At 31.3% G+C, this 27500-nt stretch overlaps 2 protein-coding genes and 1 long non-coding RNA gene across 5 annotated transcripts in view; 2 read left to right on the top strand and 1 right to left on the bottom strand.

The window, feature by feature from the left end:
* LOC124423808 (nose resistant to fluoxetine protein 6-like) overlaps positions 1-11096 on the top strand; it is a 16799-nt gene extending 5703 nt beyond the window's left edge. For 2 of the 3 annotated variants that reach the window (XM_046962016.1, XM_046962015.1), the window contains 11 exons: positions 376-584; positions 6714-6970; positions 7109-7279; positions 7367-7460; positions 7537-7656; positions 7765-7930; positions 8801-8976; positions 9109-9238; positions 9748-10065; positions 10594-10749; positions 10934-11096. In XM_046962016.1, coding sequence (XP_046817972.1) covers positions 376-584; positions 6714-6970; positions 7109-7279; positions 7367-7460; positions 7537-7656; positions 7765-7930; positions 8801-8976; positions 9109-9238; positions 9748-10065; positions 10594-10719 — 1767 coding nt within the window. In that variant the 3' untranslated portion in view covers positions 10720-10749; positions 10934-11096. The remainder of the gene's footprint in view (positions 1-375; positions 585-6713; positions 6971-7108; positions 7280-7366; positions 7461-7536; positions 7657-7764; positions 7931-8800; positions 8977-9108; positions 9239-9747; positions 10066-10593; positions 10750-10933) is intronic. The other variant, XM_046962017.1, reaches the window with a different exon arrangement.
* A 7976-nt stretch (positions 11097-19072) lies between these two features.
* LOC124423812 overlaps positions 19073-27500 on the top strand; it is a 26286-nt gene continuing 17858 nt past the window's right edge. The window contains exon 1 of the mRNA XM_046962030.1: positions 19073-19510. The gene's annotated coding sequence lies outside the window, so the exon portion shown is untranslated. The remainder of the gene's footprint in view (positions 19511-27500) is intronic.
* LOC124423813 overlaps positions 20125-27500 on the bottom strand; it is a 13257-nt gene continuing 5881 nt past the window's right edge. The window contains exon 3 of the long non-coding RNA XR_006942165.1: positions 20125-20735. This is a non-coding gene — a long non-coding RNA (uncharacterized LOC124423813). The remainder of the gene's footprint in view (positions 20736-27500) is intronic.

Raw genomic sequence — 27500 nt, 5'->3', positions numbered from 1 at the left:
AGGTAAAGTCTCTTCTCTCTGAGAAAGTAGTAAGTTCGACGTTTACGATAATCGGATTATGCAACGCCTTATATTTCAAAGTTTTGTAAACGGGAACATTACTAATGGAAAAAAGAAAGAAGCAGATAAATGGATGGAAAGATATATAGATAGATAGAGTGAAAGAGAGAGAGAGAGAGAGAGAGAGAGAGAGAGAGAAAGTTCTTTGCGGTAAACTGTTAGAAAACGAAATGAAAAGGAAAAGGAAAATAATAAGAAAGAAGAAAAAAAAGAAGAAAAAGAAAAGAAAACCATGAAAGGGAGTTATTTCTGTCGTCACACGATAAAATAGCCTATAACAATTCCTGTGGGCATTAATACACGTTTTACTTTCAGACACGACAAGTATTTTTGGGTCTTTGCCTGCCAAGTTCTTGCGATCGGCCGTCCTTGATGTCAATGTTAAGAGCCAGCGCGGATCGAGTCGAACGAGAGGGTAATTCTACATATCGATCGGTTGGTCCGAAAATTCACATTTTCACCGTGAAACCGGTGCCGTTAAGCGACTACAGTGTTTGGCAAGATCCCAAGTTCTACATCCTCGCGTGAGTAATCATTAATAATAAATACTCGTGATATCGAAAATCGAATTGTTTGTGGTTGCTATTGTTATTGTTGTTGTTGTTGTTATTGTTATTATTTTATACTTATATAGATAATCTTTCTTGGACTAGGTAACATATTTTCAAGTTGATCTAAATTCTTGATTAAATTTGACATTATCTTAGATATATTGATTATAAAATAATGGAACAAATAACGAATAATTTTTTTCGATTCGAGTAATTCCAAATTATTTAATATTTTCACGAGATTTTATTCAAAACTTTCAAGTAAAGATTTAATAAAAAAGAACAAAAAAAAAAAAAAAAGAAAGAATATTAATACGATATCGTTTATTGAATAACGCTTTGTCGAGATTTAGTTCCCGAATACTTATTCATCGTAATTGATCGATATGCAGATAATATTAAAACGGCTCCTAATTGATTGGCCTATTCTCGTGAAATTATTACCGATCGTAATGTGCATCAGTAGCACGAGCTCGTTAATATCGCTAAACTTTCCTTACTAATTATTTCTGTAATATCCAATGAACGTCCTAATAAAACTGACGATCCTATTCGCAGCTGACACATTTCCGATCGATTCGACTTTTCGACAAGTAGAATGCAAGATTCGCGAGTCATGTAATTATGTGGGACATCGATTGACGTTCATTTCATCAACGGGTGGTCGCGGAGTAATTGGGAGTCTACCTTTTTAATTTTTTTACGTTCGTCAAAATACTATTTTAATCATACTTGCGTAAGTTTAAGGATCATCGAACTTGACCGATTTTTATAATTAGTGCGCTCGCATTTTGTTGGCCAAATGTACAAATATATATTATTAAGATCACGTTTTGTTTGCCAAAAAATATAATGATCTCTCGCGTTTACTTTAGAAGAAAATGCAATAGACTTTTCACTTAGCTCATTTCTAAGTTTAATCGAGGGTACGTTGTGACTTGGCAGAGGAGATAATTATATTTTCTATGAGTTTCTCCTTTGCACATTATATCTATTAACAAATTCATTTAAAGAGATAAAGAAACAGAAAAAGAGAGAAATTAACAACTCGTCCAACGAGTTTAACAATTGCATGATACTTAAAACGTCGAGCGAAAGCTTCCGAAATATTATTATCCGGTGCAATCTATAAAAGTATTTACGTTCAAAATAACTTTCAAACTACATTCTAAAGTGTATCCGTATATCTACCTTTCTAATGTTACGAAACAAAAATAGCAATCTTATCTGCGTGCCAAGGAAAAGCTTATATTTTCTTTTAAGAGATAAAGAAAGGACAAAGAAAGAAAAGAATAAAGTAAAGCTTAAAGAATAAAGTAAAGCGATACGTATCGGAGTATTTTTTATGAAGCGAAAAATAAAAAAAAATTTGGATAATTCTGCCGATATAAGTGATTAATGTTAAGCGAACGAAATTTGTGCGATGGTTGATATACTTTCAATAATTTGTTCCAACGCAACTGAACACGGAACGAAAGACATGAGCATCGTAAATTCACTCATTTCAAACGGACACTTTTTCTTCTTCGAAATTTTATACTTCTGTCCTATTGCAACACACAATATTTATATGGAGAGAAAATATTACGCGTCTGATAAATATCCTTTTATATTTTTACACATTACGAAATTTTTCTTTACAAAATTGCGAAATGATAATACATCTTTCTTTTATTCGTGCAATCGAGTCATTCTGTATCGGCATTTCCTTTTAAAAGGTCAGTACAAACGACGACGTGACGTAAAGTTATGCGAATCACGATTGTTATCGGTAACCAAGCTTTTACTTTACGGTTCACTGTCACCGATCAAGCCTTAGAATCGTATGTTTATAAGAGTAAACCTTTCCAATACTTTCTTTCTTTATATGAAAGGTAATAAACATCTCGTTTACGTTATCTCTAACGTCAAAACCTGATGAGAACGTCAAACAGATTTTAAAACTAGTTTTGATAAAACAATTTCTACGATTGCGAATTTATTGAAATTTTTCAAATAAATTTAATAATAATAAAAATAAGAATAATAGGAATAAGAACAGGTATAATGTGAATAGTTATAACAAGAATAGAAAATATATGAATGGACATAACGAGAATAGGTGCAAGATGAATATATAGGTCAAGCTGAATATATCAAGAATAGCTCAAGGAAGAATAGACGAAGTATGAACAGGTCAAGTATAAATAGGTATGAATAGGTCAAGCATGAACAGATCAAGCATGAGCAGGTATGAATAGGTCAAGCACGAATAAGTGAAGTATAAATAGATGAAGCATAAATAGGCCAAGCATGAATAGATAAAGTATGAATAGATGAAGCATGAATAGATAAAGTATGAATAGATGAAGCATGAATAGGTCAAACAAGAATAGATGAAGCATGAATAGATGAATCATGAATAGGTAAAGCATGAATAGATGAATCATGAATAGGTCAAGCATGAATGGGTATGAATAAGTGAAGCAAGAATAGGCATGAATAGGTCAAGCAAATAAACATATCGAGAATGGAAAAAAGATTTTACCATTGAATCGTTTCTCCGTTTCGAATAGAATAGTAATAGTGAACGACGATATAATAACCCACACAAACCAAACAATTCAATTTATAATTCAAGTAACATTATTACTTTAACTTTTAAGCCAAGTTTCTATCACTAAACATTCTCTTTTAGTTGAATTCCCACTGATATTGTATTTGCTAAAGTTCTTCTTCGCGTTTCTCTGAAACAAGAGATCTAAGAGTTTTTAATTATTCGAATAATTTGTCTTCAATTTGTTTTTTAACAAGCTTTAAGAGAAAACAAAAGTATCATGAATTTCTCGATGAACTTTACGTTTCTTTGTTTGCTCGTTTTTTCTTTTTCCTCTGAAATAATTATTAACGCGAAATATCACGTTGGCAGGAGAGACGTTTTTGGAGTTGTACTCTTTCAGGATTTCGAAAAATGATGGATTTTCAGTAATAAATAATCCTCTTTATTGCGACTATTCTTTTACCCTTTTTAAACCCTCTTCTCGCTCGACAAATTCATTTTGCTTTTATGTATAGCCATGTTATCGATCGTCGAGCCTGCTGTGACTCTTTAAATTTTAATCAAACACTTTTCTCTATATTCTCTTTCTCTCTCTCTCTCTCTCTCTCCTTTTTTCTTTGTCATCGATACATAAAAATGTTCGAATATTTTTCATCAAATAAACGATGTATAATAACTACGTCTATTCGAATAATATAAAATGCATAATTTTAAATTTACATATATTCCATCGTTTTAATTTTATCGTATAAAGATTTCATATCAACAATCATTTCTGTACGATTTTGCAGACTTTATTTTATTATTACATATATATATATATATATATATATATATATATATATGTGCAATATTTGTTTATAAATTCCATTCCTCTTTATAATAGAGAATATAATTTTAATAATACGAATATATAAATTTATTTATCGTTGTTCTTATTCGATCAAGATCTTAATTGATCGTGATTACTTAAGCATCCATATAATATAAATCATATAGGTATATAGTAATAAGAAAGAAAAAAGAAAAATTGGAAGAAAAAACAAAGGAAGAAAAATTTTACAATTAATTGATCGATCAATAATTTTAGGATTATTCACGACCTCGACCTACGTGGTGGCTTTTCGTAATACGAAATGAATAGAAGATTCAAACGTATTAGGATCAAGTTCGTTTTGCGGGCGAATGTAATTCAAGGAAATATATACAGCTTGATGAGCTTGATTCAAGTCCCCTTTATATAGCATGCCCGATTATAGGCTAGTCTCTCGCGTTTTCTCGCTTGCAGCAACATCAACAGCAGCAGTAGCAGCAGTAACAGCAACAGTTAACTATTATGTAAGATTATAGAAAGCCTTAAACGTCCGACTTGTGAAAGTGCCACGTTTATCGTTTGCATTCCATTGAACGAATGCGGGTTTCGATGAGGTCGAGTCGAATCTAACGAGGACAAACAGGTCATGGATATCAATCTAGAGGAAAAACTTTTTATTTGAAATTATTTCTTTTTCCTTTTTTTCTTATTTAATTTAAGAAGAACTCAATTTGCACCCCAACCTGTTCTATTTACCTTTAAACGACCTTTTAAACGAGAACATGGCGATACATATTTGTTTCCGACTATCGAGATAATTATGGCACTATAATGCATAAGTAATGATAATACGATATCGATTATCATAGATCGGTCTTAAAACGAGCAACAACCGAAATAATTGAAATATAAATATCTACATATATCGTGATCATCTTCGATCGTAAGAGAAAATGGGCCGGACGAATGTTCTTATAACCTTGCCTGCTGCATTGTTGCGTGTCACTCCGTACTTACGGTAGAATGATTTTGTTGAAGTTTTGTAACAATTATAAATACTTTCTATCTCAAATTCACGGGTTATAGGTAGATATTTTTTTTAGAAACGAATTCAGAAATGATACCGAGATACAAACTTTCTAATACATAATCCATATAAATAGATAAGAGATAGAACAATTGATTAGAAAAGATTTTTATTTGAATTGTTTTCCCTTCTTTTTCCTTATCTCCCAAGATATTTTAACAGATTTTATTATCGCTTATACTTAGAGTATATATGAAGAAATATAATAATTTTCAACAAGTGGAAAAGATTTAATCTAAATGATTTCGATAGTTTCATTCTCTGTCTACTGACGAAAGTAACAATATAGAGTAATTTCCCAAATAGAGACGCTGGGATTTTATTTCCCTTAGGTAGTACTCCCTCTCTTAGTTTCTCTCTATTTCTCTGTAAAGACGTATGGGACACGACAAATTTATGGTTTAACGTAAATTGCATCATGCTGCATCTTTCGACGCTCTCCCAAGAGAAAGAGAAAGAGAAAGAGAAAGACGGAATCTAAAGAGAATCAAATAGAAGGAAGAGGTGCACGCCTTCAGAGAATACTAATGAACGTCTCTAGCCTTTCTTCTTCTTCTTTTTTTTTTTTTTTTTTTCTTAATTTTTTTTATAATTTTACTTATTATCAGCCAATAAAAGAAAATAATTTCATTAAATAAAGAGACACGTGTTTTCTTTTATATATATTTACTATCTTACTTTTAATTCACATATATAAAAAAAAAAAATAAAACAATCTATCAATAAATATATTTTTTTTTTTTTTTTTTAAACCAAAACTCATTTTTATACTTTCGCATTTCCTAGACGGCGATAAAAATTATTTCTAGTAAGTAGGTAATTTGCGAAGGTCGGCCTGAAGTAAAAACATTCACCTACCAAGTGAGAGTGTTATTTCTATGGTAAAAGGAAATCCATGTCACTGTTCGTTCAGTTCAATGAATAATTCGAATTCAATCGAACAATTTTTCTACCTAAAGTTTACTAATTTTTCTTTTTCTTTTACGTACGATAAAATGCATTCCACTTAGGACAATTTCCTTTTTCCAATATTCATGCAAACAGATACCTCTATTCAATGAAAATCAGTATCTACTTTTATAGATATAAGATCGTTTCGATAAGATTACTTCGTAATTTTCTTAATAGTTTTTATTCGTGCTCTTCATTCTAACGAAACAAGTAAGTAGAAGTTACGTCGAATGAATATCGTGGATTCACGAAAACGGCAAAGCTTTTTTTGCTTCTTCTTTTCCTTTTTTATTTTTCTTCTTCTTTGATTTACTCAATGGATATTCCATTCGTTCGACTTAATTGGATTCTAATCCAGAAAAGTCAAGCGTTTAAATGAGAAAATCTCTTGACGCAACTCTTTGGCTTGGAGGTCGCGCGTCTTAGATGTGTCTCTCACAGTGAAAAGAAAAAAAAAAAAATTCGACGTAGACTTTCCCTTTCCGAATACCGTTTGGAATAATAAGGAGTTACGAAAATGAAATTCTCCGTCTTTATAGAATATATTTCATTTAAAAGCAAGTTCGATCTAACTTTACAGTCGTACTTAGTTCAACTTAGGTATAAATATTAATGGAATATTTTTCTTTCTTTCTCCTTTCATTCTTTTTTACTTTTGTATTTTAAACAATCTCTCTCTTTTTCTTTTTCTTATTTTTTTCGTAATTCTAGCACCATCGGCGGAAGCATACTTTTTTTAATGATATGTGCCACGATCTACGAGCAAAGTATCGTGATAGAAAGCACGGATATCGAGTCTTCGAACGTGACCAACAATAACGAGAAAGTGATTAATTTTACGGATAAAAATTTAACTCAGAACAGTTGTATCTCGATTGTACAAGAAAATGGCGAGGAATTGATCGACAAAGGATCGAACGACATACAAAAGGATATAAGCATTCAGATAAAGGATGATAACGAGAGAGGTAAATTTGTAATTTTGTTTAACATTTAACATTTTTTCTTCTTTTCTTTTTTTTATAATTGTATACGTACAACGTATAAAGAGAAAAGAAAATGATTGAATGAAAAAGAAGTTCGTCAATTTTAAATACGTGTTTCAGGATTTTGGGCGAAATGTCTACTCGCTTTCAGTCCTACCGTAAATGGTGGAAAAATTATCAGCACTGAGCCAGCTGCTAGAGATAGTTTGACCTGCCTTCACGGTCTTCGAGTCTTTTCATTAGGATGGGTCGTAATGGTCCACACGTATCTCCAAGTTTTTGCTATAGCAGGTAATCATTTTTTCACTCACAAGTTTTTTTTTCTAGAATTCGTTTCATATGTTTCTCATAAAATCAACGAATGGGTATTACTTTTAGAGAATAAAACGCTGCGTACTGTCACCGAGAGGAATTTTATGTTCCAGACGATCAGCAATGCTACTTTCTCGGTCGATACGTTCTTTTTCATCAGGTAATTGATTCAAGTATATGAAATTCAGGTCAGAATGGAACAGAAAAATGAAATTATATATTGTTTTATTCTTCAGTGGTCTTCTGGTCACGATCTTGTTCTATCGATCTTTAGGAAGCTTGAAAATTGATAAAAACGATTTTCTGAAAACTAGCACGAGCAAGTTCATCGTTATGATTCTCTATAGATTCGTAAGGTGAGTTATATTAAAGTAATGGAAAGAAATAAATGAAAATTATTTTCATATTACGATTACTCTCGACCTAATTTTTTTTTTCTTCTTTTTTCCTTTTCATTCGTGAAGATTGACACCGGCTTATCTCTTCGTCCTTGGGATTAACGAAATCTCTATAAAACAGGTCCAAGCGAGAACCGTCTTTACGCCGGAGATAGCTAATCATTTGAACTGTGACAAATTTTGGTGGAGGAACGCTCTCTACTTGAACTCATTATATCCTCGCAAAGAGATGGTAAGTCGTTCATAATTATTTTACATTATAATCGATGTAGGTGAAAAAGTTAGCAGCACGAATCAATTACGTAGAAATCCTTTCGTAATTTTTTTTTTGCTTTTTTTTTTTTCATTTTCTATAATATAAATATAGGGGAGAAAAAATGGCTTTTACATTCTTATATATATATTTTGCAATATGTTACATAAATGTATTAATCTTATTACATGAATCATATTAATCATTTTAGAAAGGCAAGTTGATCGGAATCTACAAAAAAACGTTTCATTATAATCACGAGATTATTATATAGAAGAAACTCGATTACCTTGCAAATCAATCGTTGATCTAGAATCATCGCTTCGCCGATCGTTCGTATTTGCTAATCGTCTCGATTGGTGTAATCCTTAATGAGGTTTAACGATTAATGTCCAGACTTAATATTAGATCAGTACCTGTGTTAGAGAAAATGAAATTGCAGATAGGTATTTATTACGATCGTCAGCACACCTGCTCGCGCCAAATGTATGTCACCGAAATCACTTCCTATGCACCCTCGACAAATCCAAGTGAATACATCCACCAATCGGTGGAACGCAGAAAGGTGCTTCGATCGTTTTCCAATAATTAATTCTATCGGTGATGGGAAAGTTTCGAGCCGATGAGACACGATCGAGCGTAACAACGAGAATCTCGATAAAAATCACCTTTACGAATGATCGAAGAAACGAAGTAGTTAATTAGATTTTCCCCGACAGTTCGAAAGACATCTCCAACTTGAAAATTCATCTTTTTACTACTTTAAACTTCTTGTGCTGGTTCTATTGAATTATGAAACTTTAACCGTCGAGTTATTCCTACGTTTAAATTCCTACGATGAAATTTCAGTGTATGCTGTGGAGTTGGTATATGTCGAACGATACGCAGTTCTACGTTCTCGGTATACTTCTCCTTCTTTTCTCCGTCAAATATAAGAAAATTGTAATCAGCCTGGTGATAGTCCTTATCATATCTTCTTGGTTCACAACTTTCTCCGTAGCATATGCCAATGACTACATCGCAAGGTATAAATGATCGTTCAATCATATTTCTTTTCTCTCTCTCTCTCTCTCTCTCTCTCTCTCTCTCTCTTTTTCTTAACTATTTTTTTTTTATTATTATTAACTAAACGTATTGTTTATTTTTTTCAAATCTAGAATACAAGAACCATTTGCCCTTTTCGACGAACTCTACGATAAGCCTTGGTTAAGAGCCGGTCCTTATTTCGTTGGTACCATTACAGGATATTTTTTGTTCAAAACCAACTGCAAGATAGAGCTATCTTTGGTAAGTATTTAATTACATGAACATGTAATACGTAAAATCTTCAACGCTATTACCAAGGTTACATTACAAGATCCTCAATTCTATGAAAATTCTATAGATGATATTATAAAAAGCAGAAAATAGGACACCGCTAGACACAATATTATCGGGAGACGTATTATATTTCGTATGAATGGCGTATGCCTCTCTTAAGAGGTACACCGCACTACCAAACATGGCCTCGATTCAACGAATCGATCTTCCTCCAACGACGATTATTTTCTATTTCGCCAACACCAAGTTTAATCTTCATATTCCAAAACTTTGTTCCATCTAAATATAAAGTAGAACGATAATATCGCGCGACGTTTTCTTTTTTCTTTTTCTTTTTTTCTTTTTTTTTCCACGACTAGTCGAGTAGGAAACGATTAATTGTAATAATAAAAGATAGAAAAGTAAGAAAATGAAAAAGAAAAGGTAAAAAAAACAAAAAAAACAAAAGGATTGAAGAATTGTCCTTTCACTTTCAGTGCGCAAAGTTGATAGGCTGGTTGCTGTCAGGATTGATAATGTTCTCAGTGGTCTACGGTTTATATCCAGCTAATTTAACGGTAGTAGTAAGTTCAATTTACGCGGCCTTAGGTCATACTGCCTGGGCAATAGCAGTGGCCTTCATCGTGATCCAGTGTTGTACAGGTTCAGCTAAAATGGTAGACAGCCTTCTGTCTTTGAGGCTGATGTATCCGCTATCACGGCTAACTTATTGCGCTTATTTGGTGCATCCTGTCATCATGATGATCACCGTTGCGCAAATGGATGGCCCGTTGCACCTTCATAACGGTATTGTGGTAAGGTCCCATTTCTCTCACAATTATTATTTTTTTTTTCTTTTCTAACATTATCAAGATATAACATTATATTATAAGGAGGATTCTTTATATGAATTTTAAATTCGAAAATAATCAATGTATCCTTTTTCTGAATTATTATTAAACAAATAATAATTTATTTCCGAAATAAATTTTACGGGCGTCATGCCTTATCTTATTTATGGTGAGTCCAAAAGCTCGTAAAATGTCGAAAAGAAAAGTAGTAAAAGATGTCATGTATTAAACCATACCTTGCATCAGGTAGATAACAGCCTAAAGCGAGATAATATTATTTCAAAATCATTTGTTCCTTTCGCAGCATTAAACAATGCTATTCTATGTTCATATCATACGATTTTATATTCATATATCGTGGATACTTCGCTGACTGCATTTAAGTTTTCCAACGTCTTTGTTGCATAAATAAAGAGAGAAGAAAAATGAAATGCTTTCATAGATAAACATATTAAATCCGCATACATATGTTATATGTCTGTTCTTTTAAAGCTCATCGTTTACTTTGGCAATCTTGTCGCCTCTTACCTCATGTCATTTTGCATTTCTATCGCTTTCGAGGCACCAGTTGTAAACCTTTTGAAGATCTTCTTTACTGGAAAAAAACGGACGAGATAGGACACAAAATTTATCGTCTCTTGACATACGGTACGGTATAAAAAAGAAAATTAAAAGGAAATAAAAATAAAAATATCTCTTGCATTTCGTTCTTCGTTATTTTTTTTTTTTTTTTATTTTCTTCTCCTTTTTTTCAATATTCATTTCATAATCTTTCATTCATTAATTTTTCATTGATTGATTTTTCTTTTTTTTTTTTTTCTTTTTTTTTCAGAAATAATCGAGAGAAAAAACAACGACAAATCGATGTGTCCTTTAACGAAAAAATCCTGCCAGATGATACGTATAATCCGTTTACGTTTTCGTAGAAATGTATAAACGCGTCAAAAGTGCATTTATATATGTATAAATATATAAATATAATATTTTGTAAATAATATTTTTTATAACATTCAAATCTTTTCAATGTAAATGAATGTGAAATATTCTATAAGTAATCAATTAATATCGAAACAAATATCAATTAAATCCGAGACAAATGATAAAAATAAATAGAAAAATATTATTACGTTCGACTTACTATTGGCCTTTATAACAATCGTTACTGTATTTCGATAAAAATAAAATGAAGAAGTATATACCGTGACAAACGAGTCGATTCTTTGGAGAAGAACTTTCACCTTTTATAATCCATTCTACCTTATCCTGTTAAATCTCTGCCGATAGAACGTGAACAATGTTCTATAAACGAAAGATAGACACGTTCAAGTATTACGTTTCGATAATGGTTAAAAGACGAAATTCATTTGGTGACAGTTTATTTCCGCATTTCTTTAGATATGAGGACCAGATCGAAAATATCATGATAGGGACAACAGTGAGAAAGAGAGAGAAAGAGAGAGAGAGAGAGAGAGAGAGCAAATTGGACATGAAAACATGGTAACTTTCCACGTCTATCGTGAAATACGAAAAACTGTATAGGAGTGCATATATATATATATATACACACGCAAATACAAACATATATATCGCGAATTGATTTTCGATGCTTCGACCGTATGTGAATACTTTAACATCCTTGTATCCTTTTTCGCTTATAAATCTATGTTTTTATCTACATATATATATACATATATACATATATATATATATATATATATATATATATATATATATATACATGTATGTATATATATACACATTTTATAAACACACACATATATATATATATATTGGATTGCATATATTTTTTATGAGATAGTTGTTCCTAGGGTGTAATAACTGATCCAAACGATATACTTCATTGATGTACATCGACGCTTACCAATGTTGGAAATATTGATATATTGTGTGTATATATATATATACATATATGCACAGATATACATATCCACTCTCTCGAAAAAAAAGATAGAGAGAGAGAGAAAAAAAATAGGATATTTCGTATTGAATAAAATACTATTTCGTGAAATAACAAAATTCCATATCTTCGTATCAAATATAATATACGATTAAATGTCGGCCTTATGAACATCATATAATACGTCGATCAAATAATTGATCTTATTTTCCTTCTTCTTAACATGCAAACGAACAGAATCATATAATTCTACTTTCTGATCAACGTGACACGTTTTTTTTTTCTTTTTTTTTTTTTTTTCCTCTTTTCTTTTTTGAAACAACGTCAATCTAATTAGATAATCCTCGAGCGACGTTGTCTCTTATATATCCTTTATATCCAGTTAACCTGACAGATAATGAGTATACACGTGAGTTTAGTATATACACTTTCCGACAAGGTAATAGATAAACTTAGGAAGTAGGTAAATAAACGTCGGAAATTGAGACTGTCGATTTTACATCTTCCGTTTAACGTCATTGTACGTAAATGAGTAAAACGAGAATTTCGATCGGTAAAATAAAGATGATGGAAATTAAAAATTTATTTTTCATCGAAGGCGTCATATCTCATTTACTTTAAACTATGTCTCTCTCTCTCTCTCTCTCTTTCTCTCTCCCTTATTTTTCTATTTCCTCTTAAAATTTTCCCTTTTAAAATTCTTTTGCGATCACGCTTCGATTCTAAAGTAACATCATTCGTATTGCGTTCATTGAAGCGGAAATCCGATATCAGAAATTGGCGTAAAGTTTTCGATTCGATTGCTTTGCTATTTATTTCTCTCTTTCTCTCTCTCTCTCTCTCTCTCTCTCTCTCTCTCTTTAAATATTCCGATTTATTGTATCTCATTAATTACATTTATTATTGTTACTCACGTTATATGTAATGTACGAAAATAACGATAAGCAATTAATGCATCAATTAATTTTACGTTTACATCCGTTCATATTTTGTCGATAATAGATAAATATTATTAATATCGATAGTCATCGAAGAGAAAAGTAAAAGAAATATTTAATAGAATTTTAACAATCGTAAATGATCATTTGCTCGGGCGATAATTAATTCCTATATTCTTTTCTTTCATTTGTCACAGAAAACATTTCATTTTTCAAAATTAAACGATTTTAAATTCTTTCAATTTTTATTTTCCTTTTTTTTTTTTTTTTTTTTCTTTACGAACAAAAACATAACCTTTTCCCAACGGCACTGTTGATTTCAAATTGCTGCCCATTATAGAAGTTATTTGATAAAGAGCAGTAACTGCAACGATAAATAATAGTCCCACACGATATAATCTATCTCGACCACGTTTGAAACAAAAGTTCGTAAAATGATTTTTAAAATGGCACAAAAGGAACATTGACAAAGAGAAGTTAGATAAAGGACTTCTTGTTAATTTTTTGTTTTTTTTTTTTTTTTAATTTGGATCAATAGCAAAGGATTATATAATAAACGAGGAACAAGAATAACGATTATTTTATAGATTACTTTCGAAAGAAAAATATCATTGAAAGAATAAAGTTAATTTTTATTTAAATGAAAATCTTTTTTTCTTATCGTCGATTAAATTTTGCTGAAATTTTATGATTTATCAATTTTTGATTTTAAGAATAATCATTACGAACGGTTCAAAATTGGTTTTTTTTTTTCTTTTTTTTTTTTTTTTTCTTCGTATAATGTAGTAACCATTATCGTAGAGGGAAATTATTTTTTGTTACGAATAACCATTATTGACAGCGGAAATTGTTTATGGTTACGAACAATCATTATCGATGATGAAGAATTATTTCTTGATTATTCGTTGTTAATCGCTATATGGTTTACAAGAGTTTCGTTTTAATTAGAAATAACCAATATCGATGACGGAATTTCTGTTACTATTATCGATAACCAATATCGATAGCGAGATTTTTGTTTATTCTTTCACTATCGCTCGTCATTAATTTTTTTTTTCTTTCTTTTTATTAATATTATTAATAATTAATATTTATGAACGATACACAATGAATTATAAAATTTATATGTTTCAAATTAACTGTGCATATATATATATATAAAATATAGATTGATATATATTTATATCATTTATATTTATATTATAATTTATATATTTTAAATGGGGTTGTCAATTATAATATGAATAAAAAATGAATAAAAAAAAAAAAATATATATATATATATATAAACCGTACTTAGAGTAAGTATGTTTTTGAAGACACAGCAATTGTGTCAATTTTATTTCTTTCCGAGAAGAACTAGCTATCGTTCAGGGATAAAATAAAATAAAATAAAAAAAAAAAAAAAAAAGAAAAAAGAGAAAAAAGAAAAAAGACATCCTTCATCGTTACTTTCAAGGAACAAAGTGTTCCTTTTTTCAAGTCCGACGTTATTCTTTCTTTTATTTCTCTCATTTCGTTCTCCTTTTCTATACAGAATACAGACCAAAAAGATAAAGACAAATGAAAGCAGTCCGATAATAATTCTTTATAAAAGGGAAAACGCACAAGAGAAGATATCGCTTGTTGTTTTGCCAAACTCGTTCGATGGCATCATTACAAAATGTTGAATAAAGTTAATAACATCGTTGGAATGTCTGCTATTAAAAGTCGAAACAAGAATTACGAGAAGTAATTTAAACTCCAATACCAAAAAGATCTCTGCGCAATTCTCTCTCCAGTGTTCGACAAAATATCGAACGTTAAAACGGATCAACGAACGATTGCATCGTTTAGTTTCACTTTTTAACCATTAAATGTGTAATCTCGTTTTACTCTTTCATCGTTGCCTATCGTCCATGCGTATCCGGCATCTATTATTTCTAATGGCTCGTAAAATAAATCCAAGTGCATTTTAAGAGATTCTGAGATTTAACAAATTTCAAATAAAAAAAAAAGCAAACACAAATTTAATGGATCAGATGAGACATTTATGATGACGTAATGATAAATAATAACTAAGATTTTGTTTGATCGTGTATATATGAAAGTGAACACATACACACGCACACACACACACGCACACACACACACACACATATATATATACTTAGGAATTAGAGATTAAATTCTGAAATCTGCTATCGTTTAATTAACATAAATATAAATATTTTATTGGAGAAAAAGAATTATTAATTGTAAGAAAAGATTATTAGAATGGAAAATAATTACAATTTAATAATTTATATTGGATAGAGATCATATTTATAACGAGAACAAGTAAATTCATTTTGGTCGTATATCTAATTCGTGAAACGTTGCATGTTGTTGCTTTCTAAGCGTCTGTTTGCTCTACGATGTCCTCCTCTTGGCCTAATGGCTTCTGACACGTTTGCTTCGATAAGGAATTAGGTACGATGTTCGTCGTCCTGCTTGCGATTCACCTCTTATCGAAATCCTCTATCGACCCCTATTTATCATCCTTCTCGTATACTTTTCGCAAAGGAAAGGATCATATGTATGCAGTTTCGTGCGAGCTAATTAATTTGATATAATTACTGAAACGTAATCTTTCAACGTTAAAATTAAAGAATTAACTTATGATTTATAATGAGCTTTAGTCATTTTAGAATCACTTACTTAGTCGAAAACAATGTAAATTGTCCTTCCATTTGTACTAAGAAGATTCACGAGATCCTTTATGTGCGTTTCTCTGAATCGAGAATACGCATTTGTTTGTATCAAACTTAGTTAAACTGAACTCATGAAGTCTAATTAACGCCTCCTAGAATGCCAACTAATCCACCGAGATTGGATTATAAATTATAATCGGTGGACATGGGCGATTCATGTATATATATATATATATATATATATATATATATATATATGTGTATATATATATATGTATGTATATATATATATGTATATATATATATATGTATATATATATATGTATATATATATGTGTATATGTATACATACATACATATATATCTATGGTATATGGGTAAGCCACAATGCATATGGGCTATTCTTGTATTAGTGTATGCCTATCTAAGTATATCGAGTTGGTCGAATGTTTGCTTGCCCGAGCGTAAATTATCTTCTATAAATATCGTGGGACTATGAATCATTAAACCACGTGGAGAAAATTCCGTTTCGATAAATCATATTACATTAAATAATGTTCGAGAATAAAATTTCTTAAGAAGGGAGAAAGAAAAAAAAAGAGGGTGAAAAAAGTAGGAAATAAAAGAAGAAAAAGAAGAAGAAGAAAAGGTACACAGAAAAAGTAAGTATGCACGGTCTCCTGGCTTTATTTTCTTTTGAATTTTCTGTCCATTTTGGTTTGCTTTATCATCATCTTCCTCGTCGTCGTTCAGACGCTTCCATGCAAATGCAGACGTGACGCAACGAGCTACGCTTTCACGGTGTTACGTGGATTTGGTTATACGAGGATTATACGAGCATGCATTTGTAATAAAAAAAAAAAAAAGAAAACAAAAAAAAAAAGAAAACAAAAAGAAAAAAAAGAAAACAAAAAAAAAAAGAGAGAAAGAAAGAAGTAGAGATAGTAACGTTTGAAATCGTGCGGAAACGGACCAATCACATTTCGTTCGGAAAACCGATGCAGCATAAAAGTACGATTGTTCGATCGAAATGAAACGTTAAAAAAGAAAAAAAAAAAAAAGAAAATAAAAAATGTAATACCTCATACATATATATGGAGCCTATAAATCTCTATATTACAATATAGTTAGGCGATCGCATATTATACGTGATATTTCAAAATAATATATATTGAAACCACGAACTCGTACTACGAAATACGAAGGTATGTATATTCAAGTTAATGGACACGAGGGAAAAGTCGAATGATGTTCCGCGTATTTTCAAAAAGATTGAGCAGATATACCAAGAATCAAAGAGAGAGAGAGAGAGAGAGAGAGAGAAACCCTATTTATATCACATAGTCAAATCTTTATGTACGAATCTTTACTTTTCTGCATCTTCTATCTTCCTGGTGATGTGTTTGCCTTTTTCAAACGATCCCAACGTAACCTACTTTCCTTTCTTTGAAGAAAAGGTTAAGAACTTAAAGACCCGATAGTTTCCTTGAAATTAACGGATAGCAATACGCTTCTCTATCTTCCGCTTTTCTCTCTCTCACTCTCACTCTCACTCTTACTCTCTCTTCTTGTATTACATACAGATAGAAACGTAGAATTGATCAACAGTTTCATGTATCGTCGATTACCTAAACGCTCAATGCAATAATATTCCTGTGTTATTTGTTATACGTGTATTTCCATAATTATGTTTGCGATCTTCTTGGGCTCTCCCCTCTCCCCCTTCCTCTTTTGCTCAACGAATATTACGTTGATAAGTGAAACCATCCAAAATATATACACACATATATACTCGTATATACATACATATGTATATATATTAAGACAATATCGTATATCATATTACTTCCTGCACATCTTCTCTTAGAGTAACAAGGATTAAAGAAAGATCAAATATTTATATAATGATAAAATAATGAATAATATTCGGTATAATAATATTCGCAATGTTCAATAAATTCGAAGAAGAATATTTACGAGGTCGTCCTATAGGGACGTCAGAATTCCGCGCGGAATGTACGCATGTGCGAATAATACACTGGCGCGCACAGAAAGAGCGCGAGTGGTCTTTGCGATTTCGCAATCAGTCGGCCAAGAGCCGTCGTTCGACGAACATGCGATTTCTTTTATAAAATAACATTTAAAAAGAGAGACAACGCGTTCGTAATAACGTCCTCGAAATAGTTCGCATAAGTAATTCGATAAAAACGATTCGTAACGACGTACGATTAACGAGACCATTGATAATAGGATAACGTTCTGGGATAACGTTGTTCCGACGAAAAGAAAAAAAGAAAAAAATAAAAAAAGAAAAAAGAAAACAGAAAGAAAGAAAATATACTCGAACAGGATCATTTGAGCCAATGCATTTAGAATAAATACTCGATCGCTTTTTATCGATGTTTTTACATAGTTAAAGCCGTTCATATAACGCATTCGTTAAAAATGCGCCCAAAAGGAATCCATTCGAAATAACAAGTTTCTATGAAACGCTCGAAGCTAAGTAATTTATTTTATATAGAAGATTAGAAGAATTATTTAAAAAAAGAAAAAAGAAAAGGAGAAGAAGAAAAGAAAAAAAAAAGAAAGAAAGAAAAGGAAAAAGAGAAAAAAGAAAATGGGAGAGGGGAAAAAAAATATAGACTCGAAACAAGATCTTTGAAACAATTCGTACGAAACGATTCGTTAGTGAGAGAAAAAGAGCCCGATGGCGATCGAAGAGACAGACAAACGTATTTAAAAATGAAAACTTTCTTTTTGAGAAAAGAAACGTAAGGAATACGTAAACGGATATATTCGGTTTGGATTTAAGCAACAGTGTTAAAGGACATTCAATGCTTGTGATTAAACGCCTTTAGGTGAAGAAAAATATATCATTATTCTTACGGTAAAGCCTTCGTGGTTGTTCGAATTTTTAGAAAAGAAAAAGAATAGAAACGTGACTAGAATTTGTAATGGTTTCTATACAACAACCCTTCCATCGTACGCGACTATATTGACCAACCGAATGAACGAAGGAACGAACGAACGAACGAACGACCGACCGACCGACCAACCGACCGACAGATCAAGCGACCGATCGACCAACCAACCGACCAACCGACCGACCGACCGACCTCGTGGCTGTGCTCTGAAATTATCGCGACTAGCACACGTACACGCATCGGTGCCTGTTGTTAATTGAATACGCACAATAATACTGTTAAAAGACATACAGAGTATCCAAGAGAACAGACATATATACGAGATTTCTGTGAAAATAAAAATCGATTGAATAAGACTTTTGAAAAAATCGAGTTATCAATATAGCATACTGAATTCTCATCTTGTTTTTTTTTCACATATATATATATATATATATATATATATATATATATATATATGCGTGTGTGTATATATACATATATATATAAATATATATAATATAAAGAAGTAGAGAAAAGTATTATAATAACCAAAAAGAAAAAAAAAGAGAAAAAGAAGAAGAAAGAAGGAAACGAAAAAAAAAAGAAATGAAAGAGAAAAGAAAAAGGGATGATGATCGATGCCACGCATTAATGTAAGTACCAGTAGCCGAGTTTTTCGCGAGTGAAAGATAGTGCCGAGGGCATTAAACCTAACAGATGTTCACCTTTAAATGAAAATGGATCGGCATTAGTTACTCGCGACGTTAAATATGAATCAGGATTAATTTCCGTGCGGTTCGGTGTTAACTACGAACGAAGAGGAAGGAAGAAGATCGAACGGAGATCGAACTGAAAATGATCACTGTGTTATCATTCATTATCTTGCTGATCGTCAATTTCTTCTATCAACATCTTGGAGTTTTCCTGTAACATCTGGATTTCAATCATCGGCTTCATTTAATAAAATAATTCTAGGTACGTTGACGATGAATTTTCACGATGTCCAATACATATGTGTACGGTCGAACGAACGATAATTTTTATTTTTCATTAAATCGTTACTTTTAAAAAAGATATATCTTTTTGAAAAATAATAATTAAAAGTTAAAACGCGAATTAACGTGATTCACGTGATGTACAGATATAATATCTCATCGAACGGAAACGGAATGCTTTTTTCGAAAATCCATAATTTCACGCACACGTTGGTACAATCTCGATGACAGATATTCTTTTTTCTTTTTTCTTTTCTTTTTTTTGCCATTGGACGATACATATCGACTTTCGATACTCGATTTCATCTGCGAGTTATCTCCACCAAATAGCCCAAACTGAAAGTACATTTCGTTTTGTTCCTTCCAAATCTTATCCTTCGACGATTGACCGAAAACCCTCTGGCCGTTATAACGACGAATAGCTTACATACCCATTTCAATTCTCTTTTCCTTTTTTATTTCTTTTCTTTTTTTCTTCTTTTTCTTTTTCTTTTTCTTACTTTCACCTCCTCTTATATACCTTCTTTTCATTTTAAACGTATCAGACGTTTATCGCCAATAAAATGTCATCAAGGATTCGATCGTTTCGAGAAATTCGATAAATTTATTAGAGAAGTTTATTGACTGAACAAAAGCGACGATACCGAATATAAATATAAATCTTCTTTTGTAGCAATACAAGAAACGAAACAAAGAATAAGTATATACAAAGAGAAAAGAAAAAACCAAAAAAATAGAAAAAGAAAATTATTATAGAAAAGATCAAATAAAATTGACGTTATTTGTTACGATCCATCAACCAGCATCCTATACCTTTTCATATTTGATTGGAATTATAGAAAATAGTAAAATGGGTATTCGCATTCTCTCTTTCTCTCTCTCTCTCTCTCTCTCTCTCTCTCTCTCTCTCTCTTTCTCTGTCCAGGTAGAATTTTATCTGGAATTGATAATGGGAAGGTCAACGGGTTAACGAGACGGAAAACTTGAATCTTTCAAGAATTTAGTGCTTTTGCCTCTGGGTATCGTCCCTGTTGGGAGAAATATAATATAAAAAGAGAGAGAGAGAGAGAGAGAGAGAGAGAAAAAAGATAAAAACACTCATGAGCTCACATTCCGAACGATGATCCTTCTCAACGAATTACATTCGTGTCCTGACTTTCTTCAACAGTTTTTTCTTTCTTCTTTTTTTTCTTCTTCTTCTTCTTCTGCGAGAGATAAAGAAAAACAGAGAAAAATAAGGAATTGAAAAAAATAATCTTCCACGTCCAATCTTAAAAATGCTAATCTCCCGTGAGATTTAAAAAAGATAATTTTTAATTATGAACTGATTAATTAACGAAAAAGAAATTGTTTTTCGAGAGATCATTTTTTTTAAATTATTATCTCGCGTATCAATGCTGCATGATAAAGTGTAATAGTGCAATCGTCAAAATTGCTTTCTATTCGGTGAATAAAAAAAAAAAAAATTGCTCTCGTTTTTTATTCATGCGTGACGAGCCGACCTTATCATTCGACGATGATCCGTCTGAAATACCGAGTAATCTCGTTCGTATGACCTTCTTGTAAATCTCTTGCTTACGACTATTACTTCATGTATGATCTGTCGTTTTCATTATAACAGACATATATATATATATATATATATATATATATATATATATATATATATTTTATAAAAATGATGTCGAAGAAAAAAATGACGAAAAATTTGAATAACATTTTTCATGAAATAATCATTTCTAAATAGAATAATTTCTTAATACATGCGTTAATAAATGTATACACGAATTATTATAGATCAAATGATTGATAATCGTGAGAAATTATAATTGAACATATTTGTAATGTAATTTATTTTTATCGGAAATATTTATTATTAACGTAGATATTATGAAAAGAGAATGATATGACGACGACCAAGAGACGATTACCTAAGACGACATTAAAATATCGTTCCATTATCGCGCAATAGCCGAGAAAATACGAGAGTTTAATCGCAGCGAGCACAGCACTCTTTTTAAGCTCACTTTTTCCTTTATTCATTTTCCAAGGAAAATTTTACCTTTATTTATGATAATTTGTCCGTCCCAGATATTTGTTTGGTGCGAGCGAAATTGTTTTATTTTTGAAAAACAATCGGAATACTTTGTTACTAGCACTTTGTTTAACATAATAATATAAAATAGAATAAAGTGAAACTGTTTAATATCTTTCGAACAATTTTACAATTCCGTTTCACACATACACACATACACACACTCTCTCTCTCTCTTTCTCTCTTTTTTTTTTTGTTTTTTTTTTTTTTTTAATTTTATAGATACTCTCACGTATATCAAAGGCGAATAAATCAAACGTACCAATTAGTCCGTATAAAAGTTAACGGAGTATGATTATTTCGAACTAACAAACTGATATATGATTCGTCAATGAAAGGATCGATAATAAAAAGTTTTTACGAGGTAATAAAATTTTATATTTATTTTCCCTATTTTTTTCTCTCTCCTTTAATATACAATTTATTTTGTTTCTCTTTTCTTTCATTCTCTTTCGTCATTCTTTTCAAAAAGAAACAAGGAAAAAGTAAGAAAGAAAGAAGAATCATATATATTTTCCTTTTATCCGCTTACACGTTAAAAGAGAACAAAAGAAAATAATAAGAAATTTTGGAAAGGTTGTCAACATAATCTCTCTCTTTCTCTCCTCTCTCTCCCTTTCTGTCTTTCTTTAAAGAAAAGATACGAAGAAACTATTTACGGTTATTTTTGTACCGTCCATCCATGATTCTTTTCCGGTACAACGAAGACACGATATTACCTTCAAAAGGCCATTATCCTTCGTAAAGATCACAAAAGAATGAAATATCAACTCTAGGATGTTTATATACAATCGTCATAGGTAACTCATATATAGTATGGGTAAAGTATTTCAATCAAGGTTTATAGTTGTCTCTTAATACATTGTGAGATATAATAGATAAAACGTGAGGTCGACAACTTTTCGGAGTAACAAAAGATTGCCAAGTGAAAGGGCACATAAATAACAAAGGTTTCGAGAAAATAATAAAAAAAAAAAAAAAAAAAGAGATAAACATAAAAGAGGAAAAAGGAGAGAGAACGATAAAGAGAGAGGGAGAGAGAAAGAGAATATGGATTAGTCCATTTGATATCTTCGACTTTTTCGATTAGTTCATTCACAGGGAAAACCTAAAGATTTTACTCAAACTCACCCTATACCTTATTTTCCTTTTCCTTCGATTAATCACCGAAGTCTCTCTCTTTTTTCTAACATTTTCCTTATCTTACTTATAGAAAAAAAAAAAAAAAAGAAAAAAAAAGAAAAGATAAAAGGGTCCAATCGAATATCTATGAAGTTATACAAGTGAGTATTACAAATGCTTGAAAAGGGGAAAATATCGAAGGAAGATTGGATCTTTGTAAGTAAATGAAAAACTTTTAAAGCTGAGATTAATAAAATTCGAATGAGATTTCGTAACAAAGGATTGAAAAGGATCAGACAAAGTTTGTCCATTTTCTTTTTCAATATTTCGAATATTATGAATGGAAAATTACAATAAACGTTTTCTCGAATGATCGTGAAGAAAAAAAGTATCACCTCTTTCTTTTTCTTTTTTTTTCACGTTGATACGTACGAATTAAAAGATTTTATAATTCGAATTTCGTGACGTTATAAATACATATAAAATTGAGAAGCAATCAAGAAAATAAGTTACGTCTACTTTAGGATCGATCATTGTACCTTTTTAAAATGCGACGTTTACGGGCTTTACGACTTTCTATTCGTCGAGACGCTTACGAGCTTTCTTCTTTTTCTTGAAAATATATAACAAGCTATATTTTCTGATCTGCGAAAGAGTATTTACGAGGATATCTTACGGAAAGCTCTATATCATCCTTTTAAATGGATAAAACGAAAGAAAACTATGAAAACCAGAAGTGAAAGTACACAATGGAAGAATGAAGTGGAGTAGATGGGTCAATGAGGAGTTTATTAAACAAAAAAAAATAAAAAAATAAAAAAATAAAAACAAAAAAAAATTAAATAAAAAGAAAACCTCCATACGGAGAGTTCATTAAAACAAAATAAAAATTACAAAAGGATCTTTTAGGAATAATTTTCATTCGATGTCTATACAAAAGGGAAGATAATAATTATTTACTATGCAAGAAGTTTCAAATATCATTTCGTCTTACTTTATCAGTCATCTCTAAAATTATATCATGATACTTAATAACCTCTTAACGAAGTATTCGCGTTACAAGGAGAGAGTCTTCTTGTACCACCTGTTACACGTCATGTAAATGTCTTTATATTTTCGACAAACATATATATCATGTTTACACTTTCGACATGTATTATCACACGTGAAGGATACACGATTTAGTGGAAATATTTGGTAAAAAAAAAAAAAAAAGAAAAAAAAAACATATAAGTAATAAAAACATAAGGGAACTAATTGAAGACCACGTGAAACTTAACGAATTCTATTTTCATTTAGGATCTTTAAAAAGTGATTGAAAATGTCGAATAAGATCTCGTTAACATAGAGAAGAGAGAAAAACGAAAGTCGAACGAGAATAATCGATATGATTGAGATATGATAATCGAAAGAAGGATTCTCAGAACGAAGTAATTCGCAGAACGAAGACAAGATTACGACGTCGAAGTTTCGATTGCAAAAAGAACGAGCTTGTCGAACTTCACGAATAGTGGAAGGAATCTTGCGTGAAAAGCTTCGAAATGGCTTGCTATATGTAGCACATATATGTGTGCTTGTATATATATATATATATATACAAGCACACATATATTTTACTACTGACAGAAATCCATGGAAACTAGTCCGAGCTCCAAAAGTTGGTCGTTCTTCTGCTTGTCGTTTAAATCTTTTTTTACTTTTTTATTTTTTATTCCTTTTTTCCTTTTCTTTTTATTTTCTTGCGAATAAGAGTAAAAAGGAGGGAGAGAGAGAAAGAGAGAAAGAGAGAGAGAGAGAGAGAGAGAGAGAGAGAGAGGGAGAGAGAAAGAAGGAGAAAGGAAGAAAGAAGCGAAGTTTTTCGAGAAAAAAAAGGAAGAAAAAAATTATGAATGCGAAGAAGAGAGAGTGAAAGAGAAAGAGAGAAAAAAAAGAGAGAGATAAATAATGGAATCATTCTGGCGTAGATCTAAGATCTATCTCGATCTTCTTTCACCCTTCAAATCCTTTTCGTTCCTTGACGATCCCATTCATTCCTTTTTCCTATTTTCCTTTTTGCACGTTTTCAATTGCTATCAAACCCCGCGAGCATACAAGATTAAAAACCGACAAAAATATTCTTCTTATCGAGTAAGAGGAAGACGAATATCGAGAAATTAAATTAAATCGACACCGTGGAAAAAAAAAAGCGATTCTAGAAAAAGTCACGAATACATTTTCGTAAATTAAGAATACATAATGGTTTTATCTTCTTTCGATATTTATATCGATTACAAATGCCAAAGGTCTTACTCTTCATTTCTTCGTTTCTTTTATTCTTCGATGTTTTTAATTGTACAACATTAATGATAAGGTAGAAATTTAATTTAAAAAAAAAAAAAAAAAAAAGAGAAAAGAAAAACTTAAGGAAAAGGAGAAAGTTAAAAACTAAAAGGAGAAAGAAGAAATGAAGAAATAAAGAAAAAAAGAAAAAAAAAAAAAGAAAAAAAAAAGAAAAAAGAAGAAAAAAAAATAGAGAGAAAAGAAAAAAGATAACTTCTACGAATCTCTTCTATATCTCATTTCATTATATATTCTATAATTATTGCTTAAAATCAATTATTTTCTAACATTTTTAATCAAATATATTGTGTTTAATACTTTGATACGATTCAATGGATTTAATAGTAGATCTATTATGTAAAAGGATCGACAACAACTAACAATGAGAAGAACTCGTATAAAGAACTTACAAACTAACTACTAATGCTTTCCTTCCCTATTTCTCTCTCTCTCTCTCTCTCTCTCTCTCTTTCTCTCACTCACTCTCTCTCTCTCTCTCTCTCTCTCTCTTTCTCTCTTTGAGACGGTCCGACGAATATCGACAACTTTCCTATAACAAACTTTAGAAAAAAAAAAAGAGAAAAAATAAATAAATAAAACATAAATAATAAAAACGAACGACCGGCGTAAGCATACATTCGTGTTGCAGGTGTATACTTAGAGAAAGAAATGCAGATAAAGAGAGAGAAAGAGAGAGAAAGAGAGAGAAAGATAGAGAGAGAGAGAGAGAGAGAGAGAGAGAGAGAGAGAGAGAGAGAGAGAGAGAGAGAGAGAGAGATAGAGAAGGAATTGATGAAAATATACGACCACTCAGTTTGAACCATAAATTTGAATACGACGATGACGAAAAATTGTTGACAGAATCTATTGTAGTAACAGTTCTCGGAAAAAAGAAAGTAACATGAAACAGAGTAGAATGCTTCTCGGCATAAATTTTTTTTTTTCTTCTTTCTTCCAGCGAGAAAAATGACTAGAGAAGAAAAGAAAAGAAAAAAAGAGAAAAAAGAAACAAGAGAGAGAGAGAGAAAGAGAGAGAGAAGAAAAAAAATAAAAAGAATATAGAAGAAAATAGAAAAGAATCAAATCTTTTTCCTAGCTCTCGTTCACCTCCCTTTCCCCCTGTCCACCCCTTCCGCCGACCAGCGATCAAGAGTTGTTACCCTTTCTCGTAAACGGTAAATACGATAAACGGCGAGATTAGTTTGCGTGAGCTTTACAAGAGCGTCAGCCAATACTCGACATACTTACTTCCTTTAAATGGTATTTCACGTTGGTTTCGCGTTAACCCAAATCTTCAAAACAGATTGATTCCATACAAAGAAGAAGCTATCCTCTTTTCTTTTTTTCTTCTCTCTTTTTGTCGTCACGATCGATCGACTCGAACACATCCTCTTTTCTTTTCACCCTCCCCTTCTCCTCCCCGATCCACCATCCCGCCCACCTGCCCGCCATCCCCAATCTCTATACGTAACTGAACGATTGATTTTATTTCTAATTCTTTGCAAAGTAAGAAGACATTGGATGTCAGGTAATCTGATATTTGTAATCTTGCTACGGATAATCGATAGAACATCGAACAATTTCAAATGCTTTTATCGTCTAACCATAAAATGGAACAAATTGACATTCTGTCCCAATGTCTATGTAATTGTCAGCGTCGTCGTCCTCGTCGTCGTCGTCGTCGTCGTCTTTCTCATCTTCGTCATCTTCGTCATCTTCATCGTCTTTCTCGTTGTTGTCGTCGCAGTCGTGAAACTTTAGAGTTAAATGAAAATTCCATCCCTTCGATATCACGAACGTCCAAGAGTAAACCAGTCCGGAATACATACTTGGTGACTTCGCTATCGTAGGTATAATGCTACCTCGTTAATTGCAATTTTCATTGAAGCCAGCGAGGAAGCACGCGAGAAACGCTACAGAATAAGGAAAGTAAATGAGAACGGAAAGTATTAATGAAAGTGGAACGAACGGTAAAATGTGAACCAACGATATTTAAAGGAAGGAAAAAAAGTGACTCGTGAAATTCTAAAGACGAGAATCTATATATATATATATACATATATATATGTATATATATATATATATATATCGCGACGGATAATCTTCTTTATAATTTTGATGCCTGCATTTATCGATCTTTTTAATATATTTTCTGTGTCAAGGTTAGCGTAGGAAATTTTTAAACGTTCACCGAATAAACTTATAATATTACATAAATGTTTACACGCGTTCGTTAACTATAGAAAATCTAAAGAGAAAGAAAGCAAATAAAAATAAATCCAACCATTAGCTCAACAATACTTGCGTTGTTTACAATAATACATAATCGATTTGATAACGAAAGTAATATCGATTGTCCTGGTCTAACAATGTGGAGGTTACTGCGCACGAAGACCTACTTTTAAATGAGACCAAAACAATTTCAATGAGTTAA

This window comes from Vespa crabro, chromosome 4, assembly GCF_910589235.1.
Source record: "Vespa crabro chromosome 4, iyVesCrab1.2, whole genome shotgun sequence".
Taxonomy (NCBI): Eukaryota; Metazoa; Arthropoda; class Insecta; order Hymenoptera; family Vespidae; genus Vespa; species Vespa crabro.
This window is presented reverse-complemented; position numbering and strand designations above follow the sequence as displayed.